Below are 24,043 nucleotides of genomic sequence, written 5' to 3' on the forward strand. Positions count from 1 at the left end.
GATCAGGATAGAAATGAGCTGCTTTTTGCAGAGTATTTCCACTGATGAAAGTGAGCAAGACAGTTTCTAGATGAGGGTGGAAATTATCAGGGTGTGAAAAGAATGGGGTTTTGTGGGAAAAGGAGTGTCTTCCAAGATAGTTGCCAAGTCCGGGATGAGGTGGTGTGTCAAACAAAACAAATATGGATAGTGAGAATCTCTAAGGATCTCTAGCAATTAAAATTGATAAACATTATTTTCTAAAAAAATCTCTTTTAACCATTTTTTGTTTCTAAAGATAATTTATAAATATCAACTAGAGGTATAATTTCAGTTTCAACAAATATAATCATTGATGCTCATTCTTCTAAATATTTCTTTTTGGATTTTGTACTGAATAAAACTTTAATGAGTGTTTTTTTTTTTTTCATTTCAGTTTTGTCAGCCAGCTGGATGGCAGTTATCAACACAAAGACAGCAGCCGACATTTTTTGTGGCAGTGCTGACCGACATCGATGCCGACAGACATTACTGTGCGTGCATGACATTCAACGAAGCTGTTGCCATGACGCCTACAAAACCTGACGATGAGGAGGAAGAGCAAGATGGATCCGCTCTCGTTCACCATTCACTCATGTTTGCTCCAAAGACAATCCTCCTTGTTTCCAGAAATGATCATTTTGAAGCTCTTAAGGTGTGTACATCGTTTGTAGAAACGAAGGGTTTGGGGTTCTTTAATCGGCACCAAGTTACAACTTTAATTCATTCAGTGCTTGCCATTAAAACAGAAAAATATTGTTACTAATGCCATGTGATTCATACCAACTAACTCTTTACAATGGGGTAATTCTTCATCCTGAGTAACTACTGAGGTGTGGAGGATAAAATATGTTCGAATAAAAAATGTTATATTTAGGGCTCACAATTTTGGAGCATCACCAATCAATGATCATTAAAACTTGTGTGTGCTTCACTACCATTTTTCTTAGGTTGATGTAAAAGTTTTTGGTGATTTAAAATTACATCTTGGAAAAAAAAACAAAAAAAAAACAACCCTGTAATTTTGAAAATCTTTATTCATAACAATTGCTTTCTATAACTTGATTTTATCTGTCAATGAGCTTATAAATGTATCACTTGTAAAATTCTTTAATTTTAATGTGAAATATGAATCTAATTAACTATTGTTAACCTGAGGCGATCAAAACAGTTTTGTAATCCTTGAAATAAGTGATAGTCCAAGAAAGCTTGATTAAGAAAATAATGCAGGATGGAGGAAGATTTCCCAACCAAATTCTCTTAAGAAATCCTTGGTCAGTAGTGCATGGACGAGCATTATCATGATGGAAGATGACCTCCTTTCTGTTGACTAAAAAAGGTAACTTTCTGGTCAACATAGATGCGAATATCGCAGAGAAATATGAATGATACTTTAATAATTTAAAATGAAAAGTAAAAAATTAATCATTGGTGATATGTTTAAGTAATAAAAATATGTATAAAATAAATTCAATGGTTTTAAAATGCCTTTTCTACAAACTGGCAAAAACTTTTGCCATTACCTTTTATTTTGTTACCTGCCACTAGATTTAGGGTTGGAAGGTAAGAATCATGGCTGAAACAATGAAGTAATAAAATTTGGATCATTTGGACTAGCATTCTCATATTACTTGTTGACTCCCCATGCGGACCGAGTTAGATACATGGTTGGTTTTTATCGTGGAGATAACCCAGGACTGGAAAAGAACAAAAAGTGTTGTCTCATTCTAGAAAAATTTCTCCTTTACTGACCACATTGTAGTATCAGAACAGATATTACACTTTGCTTTTTACCAAAAGGCTAAGGAATGGTTGTTATTTTCAAGTTTTGGTCAAGATAACCTCTGACCGCCTTCAAAATTGTTGGTTAAGAATCTTTGTTATAAATTTTGTCCAGGTTGCCATATTTGATGTAAAGATTCACAAAGTTAAATATATGCACCAGAGAGAGAGAGAGGAGAGGATGCCCTTCTTATTGCAAATTATTAATTTTTAAATAGGATTTTGAGAGTAAAATTCATTATAGTAGCATTTATTCAGTATTTTTTTATTCAACCAAATTGTTATAAAACTATACCTAATTGTTAAGATAATGTTGTTTTAATCTCTTTTGGGTGGGTTTACTTTTGGCAGCCTCGTAACTTTTGCTTCCTTTTTGTCTTTTAGTCCTCACATTCTGTTAATGTTTCTGATAAATTGGGAAGAAGTGTTTTTTCTGGGTTGGAATCTATTCCTCTTACACTTATTGCTAGCGAGTTTTTGACCTTTTAATTTTTTTTTTTTTTTTTTATATCTTTCTTACATCAAGTGGTTTTGTCTGGAATGGTTTCCATAAAAAAAAAAAATTCTAAAATGTTCAAGTATTGTAATTTTTAAAGTGAAAAATCACTTTATATTCAACAGCTTAAATGCTTCCAAATTGCTTTCAAATTTCTAAAGTGACAAGATAATTCCTTCCCTTTTTTCCCCAACTATCAATTAATAATTAAAATGGCCGAATTGTTTATAAAAAGCTGGTTTTATTTTGTAATTGAATTATGTTTTAAACAGGATTTTTCAGTCATATTTTTTTTAATTCACTAAATAATCTATTAATAGTAGATAAATGAAATATTGTCAAAATCACATGAAGACCAGTAGAAATTCATGTAGACACACGAGAAATGGTCAGACAATAAATTTGCCGAAATTAAATTAAAGTTGCAATTTTTCATTGAAGCTCTTTAAATATTTCATTGTACTTGTGTGAATAATAATTGAAGAAATCTGAATGTCTGCTGCATGTTTGAAAGAAGCAATGCAACTTCATCAGATTTGTCATCGGGTCTGCAAATGTAATATAATACGATATTGGTTATATGGACTATGTGCATATTTCTATTCTAATGAGAAGCCATGTTACAATAGATTTCTGCTGCGCTCGCGGGTGACATGCAAGTTCAAAATCAAATTACCAATTCTGCATTAGTCTCTCACCCTGTCACCCATTCATCCACTTGTTTTTCATCAATTATAGTAATTAGTTTTCCTTTTATTTCTTATTTGGATAGAATATATAAGTTTGTCTCTGATGTTGAGGCTTGTGACTATTTGATCATTTTAAGAGGCATGTGAGCAGTTGAAAGGAGGAAGGTTGTGTGTGTGTGTGCGTGTGTGTGTGTGTGCGTGTGTGCGTGTGTGTGTGTGTGTGTGTGTGTGCAATCTCCCTTAACATCTTGTCTAGTTTAGAGAATATGAGGGGGGTAGTGAAACTGTAAATGATGCAGAAATGCTAGTTAACACATGATGAAACAATTAGATGGCTTGTCATGCTAGAGTTTTGTTGGGATTCCTGTATCACTTTTACTAATGCCCTTTGGAAAGGTATGGATCTATGCATCCTCCTTCCATTTATGGTTTAAATAGTAGGGTAAACTGGACTCTGAAGCTTTAGTTGTGCTACTAATATAGGACAAAAAAAACACTAAAATCACACCAATCTTTTGCTGCTTATCCCAGCATTGTTTCCAGTTACCCTGGACTTCTTTCCATTGAACTGCAGCAATGCCAGTTAAGATGTGCATTTGGTGATTGTGCACATCTTGTTTCACATCAGACTATTGTGCAGACAAGCTTATAGGGAGTATCTACTCTTTCAAAACTCAAAGGAAGCCTTTAAATCTTTTTTTTTTATCATTAGTTACTATGAGTTTTCAAATTAGTCATTATCAGTGGTGTTCCCTGGAATCTGAGTAATAACAAGTCTCCCCAGATTTCCTGTACTCCCTGCCCTTTTTTTTTTAGTAACCACTGCAGATCATGTTGCATTATTACAACAGCTGTCTATAATCGATTTCTTAATAGCACTAGCCATTGAATTTGAGTGATATAAACCTTCCCAAAGTTCTAGTACTCTTTGCATCCTTCTTCCAGAGGAGGTCTGGTTGGTATTCTTTTCTTTTGTCTTTTTATTCTTCTTTTACCGTTTGACCATTTTGTATGGGATCAGACAAAGGTCGAGCCCAACGTGTGTATGTAAATTATTATTCCCAACATAGAGTATCCTTTTTGTTGAGAGTGTATTAGTTGTTTCCATCATTTGTTAATATTTTTGAAAGAAAAAATAAGTGATATCGGGAGAGGTGAGGCAATAATTTTGCTATTGAAATTCAAGATGGCGTGGCATTACAAAGTCGTTACTGTACTTTTCCTAATAGTTTCTTTTTCATGGTGGGTTGGGGTAGATTAGTATCTCCACTGTAAATTGGCCTTGTGCCTAAGTTTGATGTTAGGAATGGAACAAGTAATCAAATCCATTCTGTTTTTGTAAGAGGAGGAGAATTAAAAAGTAACCTTGTCCTCATGTATGGTTATAGAAAAATTACTTTGTTTTAATATATATATATATATATATATATATATATATATATATATATATGCATACATACACACAGTTGTTTTTTATCAGTATGGTTAGTTATTTTTTTTGCTAAGATTCCAAACTCGAACACTTACTAATCAGATTTCTTAGCATTTATGTTAATGCTGTTGTTAAGGAAATTATTGTTTTACATTTTCACTTCTTACTAAAAGTTATGTTAAATGGCACAAATGTAGTGATTGCAACTTTTTCACTGTATCATGGCTCTTCAGTGTGACTAGAATTGGTGTTTTATGCTGATATTCAAAGTTCTCTGTTCATTTATTCCCTTACTAGCATCCTCAACTCATGCAGTTGGAGCAAATTAAACTTTCTTGTCTTGTGACAAATTTTCACTTCTACTTTGATTCCAATTGGTCATTATCTAATATTACTGAATAATTAAGTGGTTGTGCCTCTTCACTCTCTCTTCCCCTCTCCTGTGTCCCCCTCCCTCTTTCCTCCTTTGCTCTCCATTTTTTTTCTCTCTGAGGGAACCAAGTTGTCATCATGTTATGGTTGCGGCAAGTGCAAGCCATTTATGGTTCCAACAAAAGATCTCATAAAAGTGGAGGCCCAGAAGCAGTTCAGCATCCTACTTCATTCTACTGAGGCAGGTTTTGAGTTGACGACCGCAATGTTTCTTCCAGCCTAGTGATGGAGCCAGACGAATGATTTCACAGGTGAAGTCACCTGAGTGTTGACAAAGGGCATGGCCAAATTGGCAAAGGTGTTTGTTAAGGAGAGATTTTTGGAGGGAGTGGATCCTGCAACGAATGCAAATTGTACTGTTGGTTCTGTACGGTTGCTTTAGGATCACATCTAACAATTTTTCTTCTCTGCCTGAAAAAAAAAAAAAATGACAAATTTTTTCCATTCCTTTGTTTTCTGAAACTTGATTCAAGAACATTTTCTTCTTCTCGGGGTAATACTTCCATGGATTGATCGTTGATAATGACATGTGTTTATTCATATATTTTTTTAATCTTCTATAAACTTAATAACTTTTATTCACCTCCTCCCCCTCCAACAAAGCATATTCCACTGAAATGTAAAGTGTTACTGTATTAAGGAACATATTTATAAGGGGCAACCTGGGTGGGGAGTTGCAAGATTTTTTTTCACATTTTCATTTCTGCATATTGGTACGGTTAGGGGAGCAAGGAAGGAATTTCAAGTGCAATCTGTCTAACTACTTGTACTTGAAATGGCATTTAACTGAACTGGTTTAAGTTGGCTCTATCCATCATTGTTACTACATCCCTCAGGGATGCTGATCAGCCTGACAATTAAGTCAACAATTGAATGATCTCTACGCATTGTTCCAATGTAGATTGGTAGCCTAAGTTTGGTTTCAGGTCAATGTTAACTGAAATCACCCAGGTTTTTCTTTGTCTACTATGTTGCTTTTTCTAATCCTGAAGTTCAACTTTCCTGGTTGATAGCAAAGAGCATTCATTACCCAGCCAGTGTAGAGATCTCCTAAGGATGACTTGTCAGAGGGAGTTAATTTTGCAGTAGAAACATACTGTTTATTCAAGAGGAAGAGCTGTTACTGGATACAATGGAAACAGACAGTAGTGATTGGAAGCTAACATCTTCCACTCTCACTGGTCAGGATTTGCTGTCATAAAAGAGGATCATTCGTACTAGTATTTGGCAGATCCTTACTCTGGTGTTGCGCTTTATCTCAAATCTTGACCAGAGCCAAAAAATGAGTTGGCAGAAGACATGACATGCAAGGTCAATTTGCACTTTGATGTCAGTTGCACCTTGACACATGGTTGTAATGATGGCGGCAAGATGCTTTGTACTTCATAATTCCAGTCAATGATACATGGAGCTATTTGCTTTTGTCATAACTATGTCATAACACAAAATTGTAATTCATGAAATCACCTATAGTTTTAATATAAGCAGTTTATTTCCATTTTAGGGAAATAGGTATGAACCCTCCCACCTCTTTTTTTTTTCTAGGTTGATGGTGTAAAAGTTTTTCTAGAAGTGTAAGCCATGTTTAGTTTCAGAACTGTTTCCGGTGGTTCGTTGTTCTAAACAAGTCTTGAGAGGTGACTGGTTTGCAGTAGACAGAACAGTTTCCGATGGTTCGTTGTTACACACAAGTCCTGAGAGGTGTCTGGTTTGCAGTAGACAGTTCCACAGAGCAAAATATTCTTACCTTGTTGAGACGGAAAAAACATGCGAAATTGCTACAGAAAAGGTTTAATATTCATGGAGCAATTCTGGTTTCTGATTGGTTGGTAGCAGAACGTGAATTAATTTGATTCATCAGGTCCTAGCAGCATCGTTTATAAATAGAATCGCCCGACTGTGTGGGATCATACCCTATTATGATATAAAAAATATTGCAACAGTTTTTCGAAAGGTTTTTGAAGAAGTCCAGAAAATTCACCTTTTTATTGACATTTTTTTTACCTGATGGACTTATGAAATCTATTCTGTTCAACTGAGAAGGGACTGACCTTTAATAATACTGTTTCTACTTTTTATGCTGCAAAATTTTGCTTAAAGTGTGCTTAACACTGGATATGATTCTGCCCTTTGTGTTGCTGGGTTAGTTTAAGTGGTTTTGCTTAGTTTTCTTTATTAATAGTACTTGAAATTATATCAATGGTAAGCTTCAATTTTTTAGTGATCCTCGAGTTGCTATTATGTCCAAGTTTACTATGACCCTGAAAGGTAGTACCTATCAGTTAATTAAATAGAGTATATTTGCAGGATATTTATTTGACTGCAAAACAAAATAATCTATGCATTAAAACTTTTACCAAAAATGACGGAATTTGGCATTAACTGGCCACAATTGATTAATTGATATATTCTACAATTAATTTCTCTTTAACAATCAAGAGCTGCACTGTGAAAATATATCCATGAGTATTGTTTAGCATTGTAGGGGAATCATGTATTCATAAATTATTTATACAACTTGAGGATTAGTTTTCACCAGAGTTGATGACTAATAATTTGGTTATTTATTTTGTAGGCTTATATTGAACAAATTTGCATTCTTGTCCAGGTTTTCCCCCTTATATTGATAAATAAAAATAAAGAAAAATCTGCATGTGTATTTACTTGTAACAAAATAAAAATATTCTGAAAATCATTGCAATTGCTCAAGTAGTTTTATTTTTCAATAAGAAAATCAAATTTTATGAGTAACAGAAGAGATGCTGTCTTGTCAGCCATTTTGAAAAAAAAACAAAAAAAAACCCAAAAAACAAAGGGAGATAACTTAATAATTCAAACTTGCAAGATTTATGTTGTAATGCCTACGGATTCCCATTAATAACTTAAAAATGATTTTCTATATAAAAATAAAACTAGTTGATCAATTTACGTGATTTTTGGAATATATTTTTATTTGTTTTTAATATAGGAGGAATTCTGTACAAGAACCCAAATTTGCTAGAGGAGAGCATTTTTCTTTTGAATGAACTTTGTTGCAGTGTTCGTACAGTTTCTTGCTGTATACTCATGTTTTCAGGAGATTTTATTTCTTTTGGCTTCTTATAAATTTGTTCTTTTCTTTCGATAAAGCTTGGTTTTCAAACTATTCTGCTTGTACTACAAATATGTTAATAAGGCTACTTTTCTTTGCAATCGTTTTTGCGATAGTTGTTTAGTTTAAAAATCATGCCTGAGATTAGTTCTTTTTTTTGTATTAACATTCTTCCCCTAATTGAAATAAGCTTCCAATTAAAGTTTTGATTAATTTCTCTGGTTTTTGTTTTTAGACAATAGAGTCTTTAAAATAAGACATTGGAATTACATATTTTGGAATCATTAGAGTCAGTACTTATACATTTGACTTCAAAAACATTGAATATTACTTCTACCAAATGAGGTAATGTCTCTATTGGTGAGCAAAGCTATGCAAAATAAGTAATAATAATAAAAAAGCTATGCAAAATAAGTAATGATAATAAAAAACTATGCAAAATAAGTAATAATAAAAAAGCTATGCAAAATAAGTAATAATAAAAAAGCTATGCAAAATAAGTAATAATAATAAAAAAACTATGCAAAATAAGTAATGATAATAAAAAGCTATGCAAAATAAGTAATAATAAAAAAGCTATGCAAAATAAGTAATAATAATAAAAAAGCTATGCAAAATAAGTAATGATAATAAAAAAGCTATGCAAAATAAGTAATGATAATAAAAAAGCTATGCAAAATAAGTAATAATAATAAAAAAGCTATGCAAAATAAGTAATAATAAAAAAGCTATGCAAAATAAGTAATAATAATAAAAAAGCTATGCAAAATAAGTAATAATAATAAAAAAGCTATGCAAAATAAGTAATAATAAAAAAAACTATGCAAAATAAGTAATAATAATAAAAAAGCTATGCAAAATAAGTAATAATAATAAAAAAGCTATGCAAAATAAGTAATAATAATAAAAAGCTATGAAAAATAAGTAATGATAATAAAAAAGCTATGCAAAATAAGTAATAATAATAAAAAAGCTATGCAAAATAAGTAATGATAATAAAAAAGCTATGCAAAATAAGTAATAATAATAAAAACGCTATGCAAAATAAGTAATAATAATAAAAAAGTTATGCAAAATAAGTAATAATAATAAAAAAGCTATGCAAAATAAGTAATAATAATAAAAAAGCTATGCAAAATAAGTAATAATAATAAAAAAGCTATGCAAAATAAGTAATAATAAAAAAGCTATGCAAAATAAGTAATAATAAAAAAGCTATGCAAAATAAGTAATAATAAAAAAGCTATGCAAAATAAGTAATAATAAAAAAGCTATGCAAAATAAGTAATAATAAAAAAGCTATGCAAAATAAGTAATAATAAAAAAGCTATGCAAAATAAGTAATAATAAAAAAGCTATGCAAAATAAGTAATAATAAAAAAGCTATGCAAAATAAGTAATAATAAAAAAGCTATGCAAAATAAGTAATAATAATAAAAAAGCTATGCAAAATAAGTAATAATAAAAAAGCTATGCAAAATAAGTAATAATAATAAAAAAACTATGCAAAATAAGTAATGATAATAAAAAGCTATGCAAAATAAGTAATAATAAAAAAGCTATGCAAAATAAGTAATAATAATAAAAAAGCTATGCAAAATAAGTAATGATAATAAAAAAGCTATGCAAAATAAGTAATGATAATAAAAAAGCTATGCAAAATAAGTAATAATAATAAAAAAGCTATGCAAAATAAGTAATAATAAAAAAGCTATGCAAAATAAGTATTAATAATAAAAAAGCTATGCAAAATAAGTAATAATAATAAAAAAGCTATGCAAAATAAGTAATAATAAAAAAAACTATGCAAAATAAGTAATAATAATAAAAAAGCTATGCAAAATAAGTAATAATAATAAAAAGCTATGAAAAATAAGTAATGATAATAAAAAAGCTATGCAAAATAAGTAATAATAATAAAAAAGCTATGCAAAATAAGTAATGATAATAAAAAAGCTATGCAAAATAAGTAATAATAATAAAAACGCTATGCAAAATAAGTAATAATAATAAAAAAGTTATGCAAAATAAGTAATAATAATAAAAAAGCTATGCAAAATAAGTAATAATAATAAAAAAGCTATGCAAAATAAGTAATAATAAAAAAGCTATGCAAAATAAGTAATAATAAAAAAGCTATGCAAAATAAGTAATAATAAAAAAGCTATGCAAAATAAGTAATAATAAAAAAGCTATGCAAAATAAGTAATAATAAAAAAGCTATGCAAAATAAGTAATAATAAAAAAGCTATGCAAAATAAGTAATAATAAAAAAGCTATGCAAAATAAGTAATAATAATAAAAAAGCTATGCAAAATAAGTAATAATAATAAAAAAGCTATGCAAAATAAGTAATGATAATAAAAAACTATGCAAAATAAGTAATGATAATAAAAAAGCTATGCAAAATAAGTAATAATAATAAAAAAGCTATGCAAAATAAGTAATGATAATAAAAAAGCTATGCAAAATAAGTAATGATAATAAAAAAGCTATGCAAAATAAGTAATGATAATAAAAAAGCTATGCAAAATAAGTAATAATAATAAAAAAGCTATGCAAAATAAGTAATAATAATAAAAAAGCTATGCAAAATAAGTAATAATAAAAAAGCTATGCAAAATAAGTAATAATAATAAAAAAGCTATGCAAAATAAGTAATAATAAAAAAAAACTATGCAAAATAAGTAATAATAATAAAAAAGCTATGCAAAATAAGTAATAATAATAAAAAAGCTATGCAAAATAAGTAATAATAAAAAAGCTATTCAAAATAAGTAATGATAATAAAAAAGCTATGCAAAATAAGTAATGATAATAAAAAAGCTATGCAAAATAAGTAATGAAAATGAAAAACTATGCAAAATAAGTAATGATAATAAAAAAGCTATGCAAAATAAGTAATGATAATAAAAAAGCTATGCAAAATAAGTAATAATAATAAAAAAGCTATGCAAAATAAGTAATGATAATAAAAAGCTATGCAAAATAAGTAATGATAATAAAAAACTATGCAAAATAAGTAATAATAAAAAAAAACTATGCAAAATAAGTAATAATAAAAAAAAAACTATGTAAAATAAGTAATAATAATAAAAAAACTATGCAAAATAAGTAATAATAAAAAACTATGAAAAATAAGTAATAATAAAAAAGCTATGCAAAATAAGTAATAATAAAAAAGCTATGCAAAATAAGTAATGATAATAAAAAACTATTCAAAATAAGTAATAATAAAAAACTATGACAAATAAGTAATGATAATAAAAAGCTATGCAAAATAAGTAATAATGATAAAAAAGCTATGCAAAATAAGTAATGATGATAAAAAAGCTCTGCAAAATAAGTAATAATAATAAAAAAACTATGCAAAATAAGTAATAATAATAAAAAAACTATGCAAAATAAGTAATGATAATAAAAAAACTATGCAAAATAAGTAATAATAAAAAAAAACTATGCAAAATAAGTAATAAAAAAAAACTATGCAAAATAAGTAATAATAAAAAAGCTATGCAAAATAAGTAATAAAAAAAAACTATGCAAAATAAGTAATAATAAAAAAGCTATGCAAAATAAGTAATAATAAAAAAGCTATGCAAAATAAGTAATAATAAAAAAGCTATGCAAAATAAGTAATAATAAAAAAGCTATGCAAAATAAGTAATAATAAAAAAACTATGCAAAAGAGGTAATAATAATAAAAAAGCTATGCAAAATAAGTAATGATAATAAAAAAGCTCTGCAAAATAAGTAATAATAAAAAAAAACTATGCAAAATAAGTAATAATAAAAAAAAACTATGCAAAATAAGTAATAATAAAAAAAAACTATGCAAAATAAGTAATAAAAAAAAAAAACTATGCAAAATAAGTAATAAAAAAAACTATGCAAAATAAGTAATAATAAAAAAGCTATGCAAAATAAGTAATAAAAAAAAACTATGCAAAATAAGTAATAATAAAAAAGCTATGCAAAATAAGTAATAATAAAAAAGCTATGCAAAATAAGTAATAATAAAAAAGCTATGCAAAATAGGTAATAAAAAAACTATGCAAAAGAGGTAATAATAATAAAAAAGCTATGCAAAATAAGTAATGATAATAAAAAAGCTATGCAAAATAAGTAATAATAATAAAAAAACTATGCAAAATAAGTAATGATAATAAAAAAGCTATGCAAAATAAGTAATAATAAAAAAAACTATGCAAAATAAGTAATAATAAAAAAGCTATGCAAAATAAGTAATAATAAAAAAGCTATGCAAAATAAGTAATGATAATAAAAAAGCTATGCAAAATAAGTAATAATAAAAAAGCTATGCAAAATAAGTAATAATAAAAAAGCTATGCAAAATAAGTAATAATAAAAAAGCTATGCAAAATAAGTAATAAAAAAGCTATGCAAAATAAGTAATAATAATAAAAAGCTATGCAAAATAAGTAATAATAGTAATGATAATAATAAAAAAATTAAGTTGGCAAAAGGATTGAATCTACATCCTATTTTTGTGTTGATATGAAAAGTTCTATTTCTTTCTTTTTTCTTCAATATTGTAATCTACATTTTTGTAAAAAAATCTATTTACACTCATTTTTTCTAAAATTCTTTTTTCTCTTATGGAAATTGCTCTAGACAAGACATGAAGCCACATGGTGTAATAAGCTAAAAAAAAATATATTAGTTCAGGCAAAAATTAACCAATGATAAACACTGGATGGATTCTTCCCCTTTTGTCAGAAACATTTCCAATGGAATGTGAGAAATAAAAGACAAAATAAAAGTGAATTACAAGGCTACTGAAAGTAAATCTAAGGTTCACTTTTTACTTTCTGTAAATGATAAATAATATATAAATGATAACAAATGAATCTTGATAGAGAAAACTATTGGTCAGATTTAAGATGGATGTGTGTTTGTGTTGATGAACTTAACATTTTAGTACTAATAAAATTTGGCATTTTGTTGTTCTTTTTTAATGAAGGGGTAGTTCTCCGTAAAGGGGCTGGATTTCATATTCATAATCTAGCCTTTTGATCTCCTCTTTCATGTGTATTTATATCAATCTATACAAGAAATAAGTACTTCTTTTTGTTTTAATAAAATGTTAATAAATGCCCAAATGATTATTTAAAACATTTAATCTTTAAATTCTCAACATGTAATGCCTTTTTTTTTCCTTCCAGAACTGCCTTGGCATAATCTATACTGTATTCATTGAAAATTTACAATATAGTTTGGAATCAATTATTGGAAATATTTTGGGATGTGTGCATATACCACCTCCAGGTAAGTTACCCAACTTTTATTATTACTTTGTATTCACTATTTGAAGATTTTCATTTTTGTTTGAAAGAATATTAAAATAAATATTTTTAGTTTCGAACTATTTGTAATTGTATGTAGTAGACTTCCATTCATAGATATTGGTTGGATTACGGATTAGTGTGTGCGTGTGTAAACATCTGGTTTCTATGCACGTTATCTCATTTTTAGCTGTGTGTTGTATATTAAAGGGAATAGGAAATATTTTGTGGCTGTGACATCACTATCAAGAAGTGGGAGCTTAGTCATTTTGTTTTACTGGAAAGAATAGGTGTCAAGTGCCTTTAAGGCATTCTTTCCCAGGCCTCAGGTGAGAGTTTTTGTCCTGTCTTTTTTCGGTATTTACCCTGGAGTGATCGGACTGGCTCTATTCAAAGAATTTGCCACATCCCAAATGAATGCTGACCAGACATGACAATCTATCACAGTAACAGGTACAAGAGTTAACCAGTCACGGTTCCAGTGGCAAACCCCATAGGATACCAGGATTAGCTCGGTATTATGTTCAATGTTCTGATCCAGATTTTCAGCTGACCTCTGCATCGCCCTTTCCAACCCTCAGGAGGGGTTTATTCAATGACTTTATAGATGAAATCATCTGGGTGATGACGCAGAGCATGGCCAAACCAGCAAAGATGTCTCGAGAGAAGAGATTGCTGTAGAGAGACTATGTTGTGGTGAGAACGAACAACACAAAGGATGCAATGATCAAACACCTCAAGTTTTGAGAATCGTTACAGCTTTTATTTTTTTTTCAGTGGTTTACAAAGAAAGTTTGCTTATTCTGAATGTGTTTTGCTTTAACTCCTCAACTGACTTCTTCCATATATTTCAATTAAAAAAGTAATGATCAAACACCTCAAGCTTTCAGAGGTCGCTTGCTCTCCTTGATAAACGACGGGTTGAATTTGGAGTACATATTAATGGCAGTTTAGTATTATGCTTCACAAAATATTTTCTCTGGCCAGAATTAAAGAATTGAACTGCAATATATTGTGTTATGTTGTTAACATCTTAGCAGATGAAAGCACATGACAATGAAGAAAAGATGGCCATCTGGCAACACACAGACAATGCAACATCTGTACAAAGGTGTGAAATCGATTCAGTGGTAAGATTGTATATGACGAGTTCAGCGCTTGCTCAAGTTAAATTAACTAATATCCTTGGGTCCAGTATGAATCCACTTCTTGCCCTCCTAGCTTTGGGTTAAATAGTAGGTTAGGGGCAACTAGTAGAAGAGAAAGAATATTTTATTTTTTTGTGGCAACATTACTAAAAAAGGTATGTACATTATCTGCCTGATGGTTCAAGTACTTAAACCTTAGAGTAACTCTTAAAGAGCAGATGAATAATATCTGAGCTGCTGCTTCACAATTTTGTGAATCAAATCGTACAGTAGTTTCCGATAAAGCATCTTAATTCCACAATAGAGAGAATTGTTACAGCTTTTCTTTTTTTTTTCAGTGGTTTACAAAGAAAGTTTACTTATCTGGAATGTGTTCTGCTTTAACTCTTCAACTAACTACTTCCATATATTTCTATTACGAAAAGTTCTCAAGTAAAAACTAAACGTAAACCCAGTACATCAACTCCTGTAGATTCCTACTCTTATAGCTCCTTTAATAACATTAAGGGTTTGTGTTGCAATTTTTGAAAAGTTGAAATTTATTTACACAAGACCAAACCCGATTTGTTATTTCTGTCAATGATTTCAACAAGATTCCAGATTATTCCAGCACTACCTACCAGATCATCATGAACATGCTTATGTCAGAGACAGATTCCCATGTAGTAGAGACATTTCCAATGAAGACCTGGAGTTGCTCTTTGTGTTTCCATGTTGCCTTTGTTTACATCACCTCTTTCATCTGTGCTCTTTATTATCCTCGCAATTATGGAGTTATGGTCATTGAGAAAATCTGTGAAAAATTGACCAGCTTCTGCCTCTTTATGCTTTTGCTAACATTCATAGTAGTGGTTACTATAATTTACAAAATGTAAAATGGCTTGTCTATTCCAACAACATTGATATAAAGCAAGATTTTGTCATGATTTTCCTTTGGTCATGAGTCGAGACAAATTGTTGTCAAATCGACTTGTGTAGATGATGCTGACAAACATTTTGCAAACCTTTTTCTAACAATTTGCCCTAAACAGCACACATTTACTGTTCTGTCTCCTCTGGAATCTTCTGATCACTCTGTTATCATAATTACAACTAAGTCTAAGTTCAGGGAGACCTTGTCTGTTCATTTTCATTGTAGAATGCTTTGATAATTAAGGGTTGATTAGGATAGCTATAGATCTTTCGTTTTTGAAATTCCTCTTTTCAGAAACATGTCCTTTCGCCATATCTCATTGGTTAATCACTAGTTTTATTTTTAATAAATTTCAACAATCAGCCATGGTAAACTCGTGAGAATAGATATCTTGAAACCAAAGCTTCCTTTAGAATGGTTTGCAACTGTTGCAAATGGGTAACTCAGATTGCAAAAAGAGTCGTATGCCTAATCTATTGAATTCAAAGTTGTTAAGCGGAGAGCTTTGGAATAACAAACAAGGTATTAAACAGATTGAAAATTTATTTTCCAATCATCATTATGCTAATTTCCTCACTATCTGACAGTTATGTTTTTTGCAAAGAATCTTGTTTCGAATTTCACCCTTTCTAATCAGAATCATAGACTTACAGAATTTCCTCGCTATAACTGAAAATACTTTAAGCAAATCTATATATCTGTATGGGATGTTGCCAAACTTATTTAAAACCTTGACAGCTGGATGTGAAAGCACTCCAGTCATTGACCTTAAGAATCTGCTGATGGAACTTACTCTTATCCTTACAAAACTGTTTAACTGTTGCTTATAGAAGAAATACTTTCTATTTCTTTGGAAAATTTTTGAATTGGAAATTTTTTTAATTAATTTTTTGAAATATTTGATCATTCTTCATCTCTGTGGAGATCGATCAATCTACTGTTTGTCCTAAGTTATTATTGAAGTTATTAATCATCTCAGCAAAAGCAGTCACAAGCAATATTGATTTTGTACTGCAAGTTCAACAAATGACAAACTGATTAATATCCGGGAGAATTAGTGAATCTTTCAATGGAAGCTTTGTGTCTAACTTCATGGCTTTGACATATCAACTGCCTTTAATAGTGTCTGCCATAAGGGATTGCATCACAAATTTTCTAGCTATGAAATATCTAACAGTGTCTTCATAATCATTAAATCTTTTCTTTCTCATAAACACAATATCAATGCAGTTATATTTCAAGGATCAATTCTGCATCCAACTCTCTTCCTGATTTTCATTCATGATCTTCTGAATCATATTCTAAGACCATTTATTGACATTTATGCAGATGACACAACTATCAGCATTGGCGATCATGATCTTGCTGATTCTATCTTTTGATCTGGCTTGTAACTTAAATGCCTTCCAAATTAATATAATATTAACAGGACCCCTGGAAATTTCACAGAATGAAAAGTACATGTTTTGATAAATCTGATATTTTTCTGGGTAGCATAAAACAATTTTTTGAACAGAAAAACCAGTAACATGCAGCAAATATGAATTTATTAATATTTCTATGAAAATGTCTGTTGTATTTTAAATATAGAACTGATCCAAATAAGATAAAGTAATATCGTGTTACATAGTTCAATACAAATAAGAAAAGTAAATCAAAAAATAATCTTTAATTTACTTCAGCATCTCTTGGCAAACAATGTGTCCCCCACCTGTTTCTTTCAAATATTCCATTTTTTTTATATGTAATGTTTCACTGAATTTTTCTTCAGTGAACAACTATTGCACGTCAAAATTACAAGTTCACTCTTCACAACTTTACAACCATGATCATATATTATTATAATGATATTTGAAAACAAAGCTAGATCAAAGCAGGTCACTCTCATATTCTTGTCCAAGATTAGCCTTTTTAAAGTTAAATTTCATGAATTTAGCCTTTTTTGAAATAGTTTGACTTTCAAAAATTGTATTTGACCTTTTTTCAAAGCGTAACATAGTCTAAGGAAGGAAAGAACAAGAAGAATGTTATATAAGGCTGCATTTTTTTCACAAATATCTAAAAATATACTCATTAATTTTCTCAAAAATCCAACACAGTTGAGATCATGGTTATTTATATAAATCGAGTTGCAGTGATTGCAAGAGGTGACAACTTTTGCTTTACTTATTCGTGTAGTAGTGATCGCAAGGGGAGACAACCTATGCTTTATTTTGAAAAGTTATACTGAAAGATTGGGATTTTAGTAAAATTGGAAACAATTGCAAAAGTAAAAGGGCACAACTAGATAAAGGTGAAGAGAACATAAGCTATGAGACTGCATATCTCCACCTTATAATGTAAAGAAGGGTTAGTCTGGGCCTTATTTCTCCTTATTGTATGAAGTATTCTCAAATTAATTTTATGGAAGCATTCAGAACTCATGTAGCAAGTTTCTATAGTGAACAGAACCAAAGTTATTGCCTTTTCCATAACCTAAACATCTCTAATAAATTAGTTTGAAATTAGATCATGACAAATATTGCACAAAGTTTGGTGACAATTGTTCAAGTGATGTGAATGCTAGGCTTTACACAAACAAGCATGTTTACAAACTCTACTGAAAACATATCTCCCATGACAAAAAATTGCAAAGTTAATGGATCAAATACTGAAAGTGATTAAAAGAATAATTGAGCAGCAAATAATAAATTTTTGTTTATGTCTGGCCAAAATAGCATTCGATTGATGCCTCCGTTCAGTCTCAAAAGACAAAGGATGCCCCTTATAGGGGCAGCTTCGCGTGTAATTGTGAGGCAAAGGTTATGCAATCATCAAGCACACCTCTCCTGAATCGGTGCTGCTCGAGTCCAGTGGCAAGAAGTCCAGGACGACTGGAAACAATGCAGAGGTAAGCAGAGAGCACGTACAGCACCTGGAAGCCCCAAATGGTCACCCATCTGATACTGGCCAGGCTCATCGTTGCTTAACTTTGGTGATCTGATGGGAACCGGTGTGTCAAACGTGATTATACATTAGTGCTATATTTATCCCGAGACAAATGCAAGAGAAGTACCTTGGTAAGAAGAACAAGCTATATTTTGCATTTGTGGATCCAGCAAAAACATTTGACAGAATGCTAAGTGTAGTTTAGTGAGCTTTGCATAAACTAGTAGAAAATGAATGGTTGGTGAAGCTTCGAGCAATGTGAAGTAATGTACTTTTCATTCTGTGAAATTTGCAGGGGTCCTGTTAATATTATATTAATTTGGAAGGCATTTAAGTTACAAGCCAGATCAAAAGATTGAATCAGCAAGATCATGATCGCCATGTTGGAATTAGAACCGTACATTTTGTAATGGCTTTAATATTAATATAGGAGTATATTGTACTGAGTTTGTTGCTTTTAATTTTTGTCTTCTGTCCAGGAAGTATTGTATGGGTTGTCTGGAAGAGGTTCTGTATACCAATGATTTAATACTTGCCTGTGAAATAACAAATAATCTGCTTAATTACTGGTAGGTGAGAGATGACAACCAGTTATGAACAAGAAATGTTAAGACATTGGAATTAAATGTGGAGAAAGTATATGCTGATGGTGAAGCTGTTGAGCTTCTTTGGAAGCTTCGTCTTGGTTATAGCATTAGAGCAGAGAGAGGAGCTGATTTTATTGCAAAAGTTATTAATGTATGGGAACTTCTGCTGTTACCAACTACCAGAACATTAGCACTATCAAGAAAGAGTTTATCCGGCATGTGTCTACAATGTGATGTATAAAAGTAAAATCTGGACAGTATAGAGAGGTGTGTGCATGGCAGGAGACTTCGTTGATATAGTCATATTGAAAGAATAGATGAGTTCTTGGATTATTAGATGAAGAATAGCTGAGGTAGAAAATCCACTTTACATGAGAAGCTCAAGAAGAACATGGGATGAAGTGGTGGTGATGATGATGATGGTAATAAAGATGGGCTTAATAGAAAAAGTGATAATGACCTGGTTAATTTTTAAATCAATTATTAAAAGCTGTCCAACACATGCCCACATGTAAAACTGAAGCTGATGATTAAGTGTTTTTATTAGTCCCCTGATTTATCAGAAAGGGACCTATGTTTTTAGTGGCATCTGTTAGTCTGCACGATTGCCAAAAAATCATCGCTTAGTTTTTCCTGAAATTTTGCCTCAAATTGTATTTCATTAAATAGATGTGCACAGTGAAACAATTTTTTTTGCAAAAATTCGTGTTGCGTCCCTAGGGGCTCAAAAGAGGTAAATAATGCCCCAAAATGACACATTTTGCCCTATAATTTTTGATCCATCCATTACATTTTTCTGAAACTTGGCCAAAATGTGGAGCCCATCGTTCTTAATATAAATCTAGGATGGGTGACCCTGGCAAAATTCTGGTTTGCGACCTCTGAGACTTTTAGTGCTAAAAACGCCCCTTTTGGTAGCTCTTTTTCCATATTTCTCAACAAAAATTTGATATGTCTGACAATATAGTGTTTTTTCATGATGGTCAACTCAAATATACATGTGTTAAAGCCTGAAACGGCCCTGTTATCCTATACTGGGATTCGGCATCCCCAGGGGCTCAAAAGAGGTAAAAAATGCTCCAAAATGGCCCAAAATGATACTTTTTGACTCATAGCGTTTAATCCATCCATTAGATTTCCCTGAAACTTGGTCAAAATGTGGAAGCCATTGTTCTTTGGCCCTTCACACTTCTCACATTCATCATTTCTTCACTATTTTTTGTGGTGTCATCTCACATGCAACACCATAGTGGACCATGCACTCGCGGCTTGTTTATCTTGAAAAATCTCTTCATTTTATTTCTTTGATTGGAATTTGATTCCAGTTTCTCTAACTCTAACTGATGTGATGATTTCTGTATTGATGTCATACTTTCCCAAACATATTTCTGCATTTTTTGTTTTAAATTAAGTTTTCTCATGGAACGGAAAATTTCTGTTTTGATAATAAATTAAACCAACTATCCATACTTAATTCATAACATTAGTACGCAACACCTTTATAATCTGATAATTTGGATATGAAGAAAGCATAAAAATGCCACTGCATATAAATTTTTGTGAAAATGTTTCTGGATCCTTGATTGTCCTTGAACTATTTGGCTACTCTATTTCACTGCATCAGTTTCAGAAGATAGTTCTCATGTCTCACTTGATATTATCTTCTCTGGATTTAGACTTTTGATACTATCTTCATCAATGTATTTTTGATTTTTTTTTTTTTTTTTTTTTTTTTTTTTGTATAAACTGGAGATGTTTTTCAACTTGCATAACAGCCTTATTCAAAAGATAAGAAGTATAATTTATTTTCATAAAAGAAACCTACACAATCACCAATGTATATTCATAAAAACCGATATTTTCATTGGATAACTTTCAGAATAAGTCACCATCTTATTGTTAACACACACACACACACACACACACACACACACACACACACACACACACACACACACGCGGCAAAGGAAAAACAAATTAAATGCAAAAAGTACAGCTCTGCAACTGTATGATTTAATTTAATACCTATTAATTTTCATTATCAGTTGCCTAGAATGCTCCATTCTTTTACAGAGAATTTTGCATTATTAATCGTAGTTATCCACACTTTTGAACTCTATCACAGTTCTTCAGTGCAGCTAAACTACCAAACACTTATTTTCCGTTGTATATTTTTATAAACACTTTTTCCTGTTTCTTGCTATGTTGGTTTCTCCTTTCAAATCTGTAATAACAATCAAATAACAATAAGGTGTTGCCTTGCGATTATGTAAATCCTTCCTGCATTTATTTGTCATCTCTCTTCCTTTCTCTGGAAATATGGTAATTTTTATTGTAGCATTCTTCATGATATAGATGTTTTTACCTGGATAAGCAGGTAGGTTAATATATGTCTGGGTGTGGCTTGGCATATATTTTCATTATGAGCTGAACAAAATCTGGCACTGAGGCAAGAATTCTGATTCTTTTTCAAGATGCTGTTTCCATGGTGACCTTTGCCTTCTGGTTTTGATACAAGTTGCCATGACTACGTGTTAGTCATTCATACTCTAACAATTCTTCAGACTGCATTCAACCAATAGGTGTAACTTTTTGGGGTAGCTTAAAAGTTTATTTAAAATCAATTTGTGCTATTACCAAATGTTTGTTTGCTTTTCATTGATTAATTGCAGTTCTAAATTTGAGATAAAGATAAAACAATATAAATATTTATATAAAAAAAAACAATGTGCAATGAATGCAATTAAAATTTAACAGTGGTGGCAAAGAATCTTTTCCTATTTTGCAGCAATTTCATATTAAATAAACAGAAGGATGTGCATTTCTCTCTCTCTCATATATATATATAATTGTTTGTACCAACTAAAAATCTCAAACTACTAAACAAAGACCCACAAAGTTTATATTTTGCCCCAGATGTATAGTATTTAAAATTTAGAAAACTATTTACATTTAAAAAGGATAGCTATAGTAAATGTATCACATAATTATTTTATTTTTCAACACATTAAAACGAGAGAAGGAAAAGTGTGGAGGTGAATGAAAGGATTAGGGGAAGGATGAAAAAATGGGTATAGGGAAAGAAAGATAAAGAAACAGCTAGATAGGGAGAGATAGAAATTTGAATCTAAAGATGTTGTACACAGTATTTAACTTGTATTCATTTTTTTATGGCCTTGTGCAATGCCGGGTAGCTCTGCTAGTATATATATATATATATATATATATATATATGAGGTGGATGTAGTTTGCTTGAAGCATTTTACAGTATGTAGTTAAATGAAATATGTAGAAGGCAGTACAATGCAGAGGCAACGGAAAGACACAAACTGAAACAGGTGAAAAAGTTTTATTAATACAAATTACAAAATATGTGTATATGAAATGTATGAATATGTATTTGTAAGTTTTATTAAAACTTTTTCACCTGCTTCAGTTTGTGTCTTTTCATTACCTCTGCATTGTACTGCCTTCTACATATTTCATTTAACTAATATATATATATATATATATATACTAGCAAAAGTACCCGTCGTTGACTGGGTTCAAAAACAGCCTACAGAAAATGGACTCTGATTTATGAAAGTATGATAGGTTATGAAAAGGAAGGGTTGTAAAGAGATAGCTTCGAATTTGGGGGTATCAAAACCAAAGCAAAATATGATGAAAGTAAGTAAAAATAAAATAGATAAACCCCATAATTTATTATACCATACCTGTTCACACTGAAACACTTATCACAATATTCTGTGGATCTATATTAAAAAACTTTGTTAAACTTTGTGACATATTTCCATTCTATGGAAGCCATGCGCGAATGCAGACCCCACAATTTTATTATACCATCCCTATTTAAGTTAAAACATACTTATCAAAGTATTATTATGTACATCTATATCAAAAACACTTGTAAACGTTTTTTTTTTTTTTAAATTTTTTATTTCCATACTTTGTGGACCAGGCGCGTATGCAGACCCCACAATTTTAATGAATCATCATTATGCCAGATCAAACATACCCATTCCTGTGTCTCGATACATCTTCTATCATTATATGTGATCAGTTTTTTATAATAGTCAACCATATAGGAGCCTATTCATGACCACACACACACACACACACACACACACACACACACGTTCAGCTTTATATTATAGATATACATATGATGTGTGTGTGAAATGATAACAATAAGAGGAAAACTTTAGGAAATATTTATTTGATATTAAAAAATGTTAGCATACACTGGAAAATAATCAAATATTTTTATTAAAAAATTCAACTAATATTTGCCCCTAACTGCTGCCATTTTAGTGATTCAAGGGAAATAAATTAAGCTTTTCTTATAAAATAAAGATGACAAATGGCATCACTCCATCATAAGATCACCAATTTTATACATAAATTAATTTTCTTTTTTATTAAAATTCTACTCAGTAATTTTTGGTTCATGGTAATATTTTTCAATAAGTATTTCCTAAAGTTTTTCTTTTGTTTTTAACTACCATTTTCACTACTGCGCAAACACTAAAAATAAATTTTATAATTTGCTAAAATAAAAATTAAGGAATATCTTGGTGAAGAATATATTAAAAAAAAGGTTTAAACATTTAAATTATTAGTATTTTTTTAAAATAAAACAAATTGTTTCTATTTGTTAGTCATTTTTTATTTTACAGATCTGTGTGTGTGTGTGTGTGTGTATATATATATATATATATAATATATATATCACATGATTTATACAACGATAAGGTTTTCAAAAGCAAAATTAAAAAAAAACAAAACGGATAGTTGCTTTTGAAAAAAAAAAAATGAAAATATGACATTATTTATTTGATATGAAAATTTGATATATCTTTGACAAGTGAGAAATCAAAAATCAGGCAAAAGTACAACTAATAACTATTACCAATCGGTTAAATATTTAATTTGTGACAGATCTTTATATCTTGTACTATACTTTACAATCTGATCCCATGTGGTCGGCACATAATGGAGGTACTTTTTTTCACAAACTTGTCGATAACGATAATCAGAAAACAGTTTCAGAATTTCAAAGCTACACAGATCGCTAGATGATTAAAGTTTCTTTTGTTTGGTAGCAGTTATTTATTAACCGTTTATTGTCCCCCCCCCCCCACTTTTCTGTTGGAAATTCTTAATGATTATCAAAAACCCTTCTCGACTGAGGCAATTGACATTTTGAAATTAAGTTAAC

General features: G+C 30.1%; 1 protein-coding gene across 21 annotated transcripts in view; it reads left to right on the plus strand.

The window, feature by feature from the left end:
- LOC145293059 (myotubularin-related protein 13-like) overlaps positions 1–24,043 on the plus strand; it is a 508,291-nt gene that overhangs the window by 298,843 nt on the left and 185,405 nt on the right. For all 21 annotated transcript variants that reach the window (XM_080139396.1, XM_080139398.1, XM_080139410.1 and 18 more), the window contains 2 exons: positions 416–673; positions 13,127–13,229. In XM_080139396.1, the coding sequence (XP_079995522.1) occupies positions 416–673; positions 13,127–13,229 (361 nt within the window). The remainder of the gene's footprint in view (positions 1–415; positions 674–13,126; positions 13,230–24,043) is intronic.

The sequence above is a fragment of the Euprymna scolopes genome, chromosome 14 (genome assembly GCF_053919585.1).
Source record: "Euprymna scolopes isolate OS-2025 chromosome 14, ASM5391958v1, whole genome shotgun sequence".
In the NCBI taxonomy this organism is placed as follows: domain Eukaryota; kingdom Metazoa; phylum Mollusca; class Cephalopoda; order Sepiida; family Sepiolidae; genus Euprymna; species Euprymna scolopes.